The sequence below is a fragment of the Nomia melanderi genome, chromosome 6 (assembly GCF_051020985.1).
Source record: "Nomia melanderi isolate GNS246 chromosome 6, iyNomMela1, whole genome shotgun sequence".
NCBI lineage: Eukaryota > Metazoa > Arthropoda > Insecta > Hymenoptera > Halictidae > Nomia > Nomia melanderi.
In genome coordinates, this window is record NC_135004.1 from 13,273,367 (window position 1) to 13,282,738 (window position 9,372).

The window sequence follows — 9,372 nt, forward strand, 5'->3', positions numbered from 1 at the left end:
AAATGCGAGAGATTACGCACCCCCACCTCTTCCTGACCACACGAGATCAGATCTTACTTGTTTCGCGTCAAAAATTGATTGGCGTGTTCTTAACGATTTCCTGTTATTATTTTGACGATTAACCGCTCGATCCACTTGAGTCACGCGGTGGAATGAAAATCATTCCATTATCACCCGCACCCCCTTTTTTCGTGAGACTCGAATGATTCGGTTCTACGAATAAACACACACATCGTGATGTAAAACCATAACGATACAGTAAGTAATTACGATAACAATGCAACGACGTGGAAATACTCAATATTAATTCACTCGAATTTCTTAAGCTATGTTATCGATGACTAATACATTGATAAATGGTATTGATATCTTGCATGACGAATAACCACGAATAATCCATTCATGAACGACACGTATCGATGTACCGCTCATTTTAATTTAATCTTTCGATCCACAGGAAAAGAGGTATTTCAAGGGACGATCGTGCGAGCGAATGCAAAGTGACGGATGGAATCGGCAACAGAGTAATTTCATTTTCAAATAATTTATTCTAGCAACATGTACAAAATGGTAACTGTGCATTTGTTTATTTCGATGCGTTAGTGTTGCCCAGGCGTGGGACTCGTCGCGCATCCTTCAACACACTTTCACCAGAAGACTCGTGTGTCGCACGATCACTTTGACCTGCATGCGGTGATATGGCGATGCCGATACAATTCCCTAACGCGACCTCCTCCTCCACAGGACAATTAGGAACGCAATTAAAGCGATCGCTACCAGCGCTCCTATGATACCGCCCACGATTGCTCCGGCGTTCGAGGACTCGCAATTTTCCTCTGTAACGGTTCGATCATGTTAAAAAAAAACCCTTGCAGCTGGTGGAAAGCAATTCTTCCGGATAGAAAGAGATATTTATTGCTCACCCGTTATGCCCTCGATCTTCTCTTTGGCGTTGAACGCGATCAAAGCGACGTCGGTGAACTTCACTTCCGACTTACTGCCTGATGCAATGGTTTCCGGTGCACATTTGTTCATGCAGTCCGCGGACGTTGTGAACAGATTCAAATTCTCCATCGCAATCGTCTCCTTTTCATCTGACATGATAATATTCTTATTATCATTCAATTCGTTCGAGGTCGCGCCAATCAGTTTTATCGCGATTGGCGGTCGCGATTAACATAAGTCTAACCGAGAATATCGAAGAAAACCTATTCAAATTTTAACACAATTCATTCGATTAACACTAGAACTACCGATCACTTCAACTGACTTTCACCGATTTCCGTATAGAAACCGCAAACGTGCGGTTATTAAGACTTCAATTGAGTTGTACTTCAGTTTTGATTCTACCGAATTAGCTTGGTTAATAATTTTTCGTAGAAGTACCCGTACCTTCTCAGTAATTGTAAAAGAAGGAATCAGAAATAAGTCGTTTTGACCCATCCGGTAGTTCTAGTGTTAAACTATGATTACTTGAAATCTTCCCTATATTACAAGTAATAACTAATGCACTGACATTCGACGAGATAAACCTGCAATAATAATAAGGTAATTCAATCACGTAAGTTGATGCTACGTTATCTTCATTTTCTATATTTTTCTCGGCGAGATCGTGCCGCAACGTGTTAATCGAACATTCTTTTGTTAACTTTAATCGCCCGCTTGACTTCTCGACTTTTCCTATAACGATTGTAAAACTAAGTCAGCGGTATATGTGCGCCCCTTTCTAGGTTTAAGCTTAAAAATGATTCTAAGTTAAGATTCTATATGGTGAATATAAAAAGAGATCTAACAGCTTCCGTTAATTTTAACACATTGCGTACCGATAAAGAGAAATCTCGTTTTCATATAAAGACACTTAGCTATGCAACTTCGCTAATTACCACAGCATTGAAAAAATATAAAATTTCATTCGAATTGATTGTCTGTTTAAAATATATTACACAACAATATTATATCCGAGTTTTTCTATGTACAGTGAAATAAGTTGACCTCAGTGAAAATTCTTCGCTAATTACCACAGCATTGAAAAAATATAAAATTCAATTCGAATTGATTATCTGTTTAACCCATTCACTGGCACGAATATACTCGTAGCAAGAGATTGCCAGTTTGGTACAATCTTGGTTGTATTTGAAATGTATCGTAACATAAAGCAAAATGAATTGAAAGTACGAATGAAATCACACGTTTTATGCTAACAGTGGGTTACTACAAGATTTGTCATTGTTATAAAAGAATAAGGAACGTTGTATAGAATGCCTAAAATTCTCATGGCAGCGAACGTGTTAAAATATATTACACAACAATATGATATCCGAGTTTCTCTATGTACAGTGAAATAAGTTGACCTCAGTGAAAATTGCCGTCACAATTCAGTTTTTTGAAAATTAACCGGTACGCAATGTGTTAACTTTACGCTTTGTCAACGCATGACAATCTCGCGATTCTTCGATAGTCCGTTCAGCTTCGTGTTCTTCTCGGTGTACTCACTCTTAGCGTCTTTGAAGTGTGTTTCGTCCATGAAAATGGTCGCGTCGATCGCGTTAACGTAATACGACAGGTCGTCTTTTGTAAACCATAGCTTGACCGAATTCTGTTTGACGGTGTCCGCCATCGTCGCCGGTTTCTTTTCTTCCAACCAGGTTATCTCCATTGTGGCATTAGATTTAGTGCAATACCCGGTAACGATCCCCTTCTGCGGCACTATGATGGTGCCTTTCTCCGTCTAAAGATTCACCAATGAAACGATCGTCGATGTTACAACGTTGCCCAACGAATATCAATTTCTTCTTAGATCTGAGCTTCCTTTGGATTTGAACTTTCCTGAATTTCAAGTTCCCCTACATTCGAACTGTCTTAACCCTTCGCACTCGGAAGGTGACTCTCCGTCACTTGATTTGCAGTAAAACTATACATTCTAATGATTAACCTTGAACTTTGTACAATATCTCGATACAAGAAAAACTGGAATAAAATAGCTTTGTTCCTCGATATACTTGTGATCTATCTTCGAGTTAGTTCCAAGGAATATCGTCTTTGCGTTGTCAGAGAATGTTAAAGATTTGTGAGAAACTTCCTAGTGCAAACAGTTAAATTCGAATCTCTCAGGTCTGAATTTTCCTTGGACATGAACCTTCTTAGATTCCAAGTTTCGCTTAGATTTGAGTGATTCGATTTCTAGTGACAGCCATTGCGGCCATTTTTTGGTTCGCGAAGGTTCGTACAGCTTTCGCGACCAGAGGGCAACGAATTGAAAAAGAAGTGCTGACTCGATTATTGCTCCTTTGAAATGAAATTTCTCGAAAGTTGAAGGCAGAACGATTATTTCTGCGATAACAGTTACTTAGCGACTAACAAGGGAAGTTATCGAACCCCGATGTTACGAAAAGATCATGAAACATTGCGTGTAAGTAGAGTAAGTCGAGCCTAATACATTGCAATTTTATTTTCGTGACGAAATTCACTTCGAAGCTGTGAAACCGCCCCTTGAAAACCATGTAAACGTTTCTGTACCGTGGATTATCTTCAAAATTCTAACAGACAGCGAAGAACAGTTTAAATGGGAAATAAATTGTTCTTTAACGTCTATAGAATTTTATTCTGCAATTTCATAGACGCGAAAGAACAGTGTATTTGTTGTTTGAACGTGGTACCATAGCTTCCCCAGTAAGTAGGATTCCAGCGTTCACTTACCTTAGAACTCTTCGTCTCATAGGATATCGTTACAGACACACTCATGTTTGCCAAAATGCAACCGACACCGCTTTTCTCGTGCACGACGTAATTAAAAGAATAGGCGGGAGGTGTGGGTGCCGGCGTTGTTGTTGTCGTCGTTGAACTTGAATCTTGTCCATTGTCAGAACACTGAACCGCTAAAATATTGATATCCATTCGTTAAACGTGTACCCCTGCCGACCAGCGTTTCTTTAAAAAATGACAGATACGCAAGAAAAATAGATGGCCAACGGATTTCACTATTATTCCTTACCACGCCTGTAAAATTTGTATCTCTGCGATATCTTCGAAAGAACAGGCGAGAAACCGTAGAAAATTCTTCTCTATTTCTCGAATCTTGTCTTTAGCAAGTTGATTCGGTAACGTGCGAGTTATCTAGTAATCGTTCCTGCAGCGTTCGTATCTTTTCAATAATTGCGAGAGAAGGCGTCAGGAGTTCATTTTGACTCAGAGCGTTGAAGACAAGTTTCGAAGAATAAAGGAGAACCTTCTATTCAATGAGATTCAAGTGAAGTTTTCTGCTGAATTTACGCCGGGGACTGCGCGTGAAGTTAATGACTCTACATCGAAGCTGCTCGACGTTTCTCACACGGTATAGAGCATCCTGTGTCTTACCTGTCCGCTTGGAATAGTCTTTTTCAGTGTTGAACGTTATTAAAGAAATGTCGGTGAAGCTCAACACCAGTTTGTTCGACACGGCTATCTTCCTCTCGGTAGAACACTTGTATTCGCCGTTTGACACGTTAGTGACGAATTCATGGAGATTGGATCTGACATCCGTGTATCCTGCAAATTCATCGAGGAACAAAAGAAATTTACTCTGTCCACTCCGGTAGGAAAGTGAGGAACGGTCCTACTCTTCTTGCCGAATTTCCTTCGAAAATCGGAATTCGTAAAACAGCGTTCAAGTTTGGTAGTTTCATTGTACTTCCCGGAAATAAGACGAAATCACGAGCGACAGTCGCTTTTTTCATTCGAAATCCCCTGAACGATCGAATAATTCGATTCTGAATAGATACGGTATTGGAAGAAGTAGGAAGAAAATAAATTGCTAACGCTGAAGTGAATACAGTAATGAAGAAAATAGAAACTGCCGTTCGTTGTCTCCGTTAAGGAGAGCGAAAGGAACGAAAGGGAATGTTAATAGTACAAGTATCGACGAATCTATGGGACCTGTGGCCAGAATCACCCTTTAAACGGATAACGTACTCGTGACATCGTCCAGCTCTTTATTTGGTTTCACGTAAACGTCAGCATCGACGACGTCAAGCATGGAAGTGCCATTATCACTGTAGAAAGTGAACTTGATCGAACTGCTCTCTAGCTTGTCCTTATCGGCCGTAGTGTTCCAGCCCAACGTCAGCCAGGATATTCTCGGCCCGCAGGAGGAGTTAAGTATGGCTATGCTGTCCGGTACATCTTCTGACACGTATCCAACGCCCTAACAATCGGAAATAATACCGTTAATCGAGCATCAACGTAACAATCAAAAATAGTCGCATTAAGCGAAAAATACGTGAATAATCGGAAAATAATTTATAAATCGAAACTAGCCACGTTAGTCTAAATTATTTTCATTTCTGTTATTAACATCGAATACCAAACAGTTCCACGTTAGGCTTATTGACACGCTACCGGAAAAGTCAACGATATACGATAGCTGAGGACCTGAGCACGTATGTAGCATGCAACAAGGAAAAACTCATTGTTTCTTTTTTTTCATTGTTCGAGTATCCTAAACTTAAGAGTGTTTTTAAAAAAGTGTAAAGAAACCTCTGAATGATCTGTGAGTTTGAATGATATAATATACAACTAACAGGGACCCCGAGTTGAGCGTCGTCCTCGAAGGATCGATAGAAAACTGAGCAAAGGATCGATAAATGCAACACAACCCGTGCAGTTTGATAAATTTCAATGTTCAACCCCTTGGCGTACTATTTACTTTCGTTACTAAGCTCGTGTAATATTTTACCATCGACAATTTCTAAGAGATACAACAAAATTCTCTATTCCACTTCGAGTGGAAATTTCATTTGAATATAACACATTGATAATAGCGAAACAGTTGTGTGCTTTGATCCGTGGGCAATGAACAACATTGATCCTTGTTAAATTAGTTTGGAAATCTTCGTCGCGAGTCTCACTCGTCATTGTACGGCAAGGGGTTGAGCGTCGTTCATGATGATTCGAGCGGAGTCCAGGTTGGCAGTGCGACTTCGTTAATTTTTCACCAAGTTGTAACGATTAAAACGTCAGCCATTTGTCGCAGCAACTACGCACCTTGGTCTTCGACAGAAGTAAATGGAACTTCATGTTAGCCAGGATGCATGGGATGTTCGTCGTAGGATCCACGACTTTGAACTTGTAATCGGGCACCTTCGCGTCCTCTTGCGGTGACAATCTCGCGACATTCCGAGCAGCTCCGTCCTGTTCCTTGACGACGTGGCACGACACTAAAGGATTCAAGCAAATCAGTGCTTGAATAAATTACTCTCTTTGATCTCGATGATTCTTAACACTAGGCTCACGGATATTTACTGTACAGTTTGTTCCATTGGTCCTAGGAAAGCGCAAGTTCATTTATTTCGATCTTGGAAATTGTTTCAACGATGGAGAATTAGAATACATATTTGTCTAACTGCATGAAGATTCACGTAAATCTTTCGCAAATGAACCTTATCGAATTTAACCCTTTGCACTCGGAAGTTTTTCACTAGAAATATTCAATATTCTCCGATAAGATGTCCTTTGAGGCTAATTAATGAGAAATCATGTATAAATTAAGAAGGAAAGTTACTTTATTTCAATTCCATATATCGATACAAAGCTTAATATTATATATAAGACTTTATAATTTTGCAAATCAAATCAAGTGGCGACAGAGTCGCCTCTCGAGTGGAAAGGGTTAACCATCTAATCGGCGCGTTCCGTGAATCTAGTGTCCAAATGTATTTTGGAAGCCGACATTTCGAACGACTCAAGCTTTGAGTTGGGCGACTCAAGCTTCTCGCGTTCGTTACGAAATATAACTATGATTTTCATGTAGTCAAACATTAGAGATGAGAACTCCTTCCACTTCGAATCGGACGGTTCACGATCGTCTCGGAAATAGTCCGGCATTTCTACGAGAGCAGACAATTTTCGGATTACTACATTCTTCTATACTTGAACATCATCGAAATCGGAGAGCTAGTCGTTTCGATACGAACGAATCGTTAGTATAATTGCTTGTTAGTGCAATTCCCGTATTCCGCTGCGAGCGACATTGCGAATCGTGATGTCTAACAAAGCTGAATCCGACGCAGTGTGTACCTAACAAGAGTGAATCGTTACCGTTTCTATCGTATTCCCAAAAAAACAACGAAGAGCACTCATAGTTCCCGGGATTTTCATCGTGTATCCAGGAAAACTCTTCGGCACTCGAATGATGATGATCGACAAGTCGATCCACTTTGTCCTGGGATCACGGATCTCGTTAATCATCGGTGACACCGTTTACTTACCAACGGCCACGAGGATCGAGAGAACGAGGAGCGTCACGGTTCCTCCTCCTTCCATTGTTGCGCACCGAAAGATTTTCCTCTTGTCACCTTTGAACGTCTACACACCCCCGCAAAGTTCCCCGGCAAACGTTCGGAATCGAATGAAGCGAGCCATGGCTGCGATAGTCGATATAAAAACAAAAAAAGAGTGTATCCCCTACCGCGGGATCAGGGCCGAACATGGGCTCTGATAATGTATCATCAGTATCTATATCTGTATATCATATATAATATACATTAAATGTAATTTCTAATATATAAATATATATAATATATAATATATTATATATTTCTGAATAATGAAATATATATATATATAATATAATCCTAGATCTAAACGGATAATTAAGATATTGCGACTATTTTTATATATAATTAAGATAGACTAATCCTATATTAATATAATATAATTTATATATATATATATTTCTAATATATATATAATATAATCCTAGATCTAAACGGATAATTAAGATAGTGCGACTATTTTTACATATAATTAAGATGGACTAATCCTATATTAATATAATCCTAGATCTAAACGGACGAACGTGAATCTTTCAGGGAACAATAGAATAAACTACAACAAACGTCGGTAAATCTATTGTTCATCGGTCAGTTCATATTTCAGTTTTGGCACTACTAAATCAGCTATTTCGATAATTTTCCGAAGAAGTAATGAGTCGTTTCGACTAGCTTCGATCAGTTCTAATGCTAACGTGGAATTCTTGCAATTCCAATGCTACATGGACATTCGTTCAGTGTTTCGTTGCCCGATTGAACTTCGTTTTTTATTGTTTTATTTACAACAGATGGAAAAGTTTGTACGGTTTTAACGAGTAACATGCCAACATACAAGGGGATACTTTATAATAAGTCTGTAACGAATAGAAAGACAATCGGTCACGATCGAGACACGGAACGCCACGATTTCTCCTAATCGTTATCGCTCGGAGTTTCGATGAACAATTTCGTTCGGACGAATCATAGTTGCCCCGTTGCCCGAGCTATCTGTCGCACCATCGAAATCCGCCGATAAATCGAACACTCGAATCTCCGTTATCGTGGCCGTCGATGTTTACCGATCAAAGCGACGGCTAAACGTTATCGGCTGTTTCCAACTGTTTCGCGCGATAAGCTGCCCAAACAACGGGAACTCGCTTGAATTTTTCGCGGTATAATATTTACAATTTCGTCTCGCCTCGCATTGTCCTGCGACACGAAGAGCAAAGTGCATTGGACTGCGGTTGCATTCAAAGAGAATAAATATCTAAAGATTGCCGCGTATGCACTCTCAGAGGTTCGTGTACGTGTTCGATCGGTTTGACGCGTCGAACTGGTCGGACCGATGATTCGTCCAAATACGCATTCGGCGTAATCAGAATTTTAAGTTACACTGGACGCGATCTAGCGTTCTGATAAATGAAAACCCGAAGGTCGCAACCTGCCGAGCGGTTTGACTTTTTGAAGTTCCTCTATAGAGAATTCTAGTGCATCTATCGAGGTTTTAACATTAGAACCACTAGAGAGGTCGAAAGTTCTTTTTACAATTATTGTAAAGATGATTGTCGAAATAAACAGGAGAAATTACTGTGGAAATCGACTTTAGCGACAGGCAAACTGAATTGTAAGTCAATGGAAGTTTCAGTAGTACCACTGACGGAGTTTCTGCAGAAGAATCTCGAAAAGTCAGTTTGACTGTTCGGTAGTTCTAGTGTTAATTGATTTTTAATCTGGTACCTTTTTAATAATTGTGAAATGAAGAAATTGGTGGGTCATTTTCACCTGTCTGAGTTTTAGTGTTCGCTTAGTCGGAACGTCTGAAATTATTAGATTTTTCATACTTCCGAATTCTGTGCTCAGAAGGGAAATAAACGATCTAAGAAATGTTATAGCATTTTTCATTTTCGCTGGGGATAGTGCAAAAATCAGCAGTTGCTGATTACAAAACCATGATGCATTATACAAAGTTTAATATTAAATATGAAAGTTTACAGTTTCGCTGTGTCAAATCATTGCGTACTCTCATTGCAACGAGAAATCTCGTTTTTAAGATACTTAGCTACGCAACTTCGCTCATTACCACAGTATT

The 9,372-nt window shown here is 39.6% G+C and overlaps 1 protein-coding gene across 1 annotated transcript; it reads right to left on the reverse strand.

Annotated features, from left to right (window-relative positions):
* Positions 1 to 656: 656 nt before the first annotated feature.
* LOC116427960 (uncharacterized) lies at positions 657 to 7,374 on the reverse strand. The gene is made up of 8 exons (XM_031978912.2): positions 7,242 to 7,374; positions 6,019 to 6,191; positions 4,948 to 5,179; positions 4,354 to 4,524; positions 3,697 to 3,875; positions 2,494 to 2,728; positions 924 to 1,094; positions 657 to 836 (listed from the first exon to the last, which is right to left on the reverse strand). The coding sequence occupies exons 1-8, from the start codon at positions 7,294 to 7,296 to the stop codon at positions 721 to 723; spliced, it is 1,332 nt and encodes a 443-aa protein (XP_031834772.2). The 5' UTR covers positions 7,297 to 7,374; the 3' UTR covers positions 657 to 720.
* Between the last annotated feature and the right edge of the window lie 1,998 nt (positions 7,375 to 9,372).

Excerpts from the sequence above, each read along its gene's own strand:
- LOC116427960 (XM_031978912.2), bottom strand. The coding sequence starts at position 7,296 with ATGGAAGGAGGAGGAACCGTGACGCTCCTCGTTCTCTCGATCCTCGTG. Across the intron at positions 3,876-4,353 it reads AGACTATTCCAAGCGGACAG|CGGTTCAGTGTTCTGACAAT; the intron begins GTAAGACACAGG and ends TCAATATTTTAG. Across the intron at positions 837-923 it reads GAAGATCGAGGGCATAACGG|AGGAAAATTGCGAGTCCTCG; the intron begins GTGAGCAATAAA and ends GAACCGTTACAG.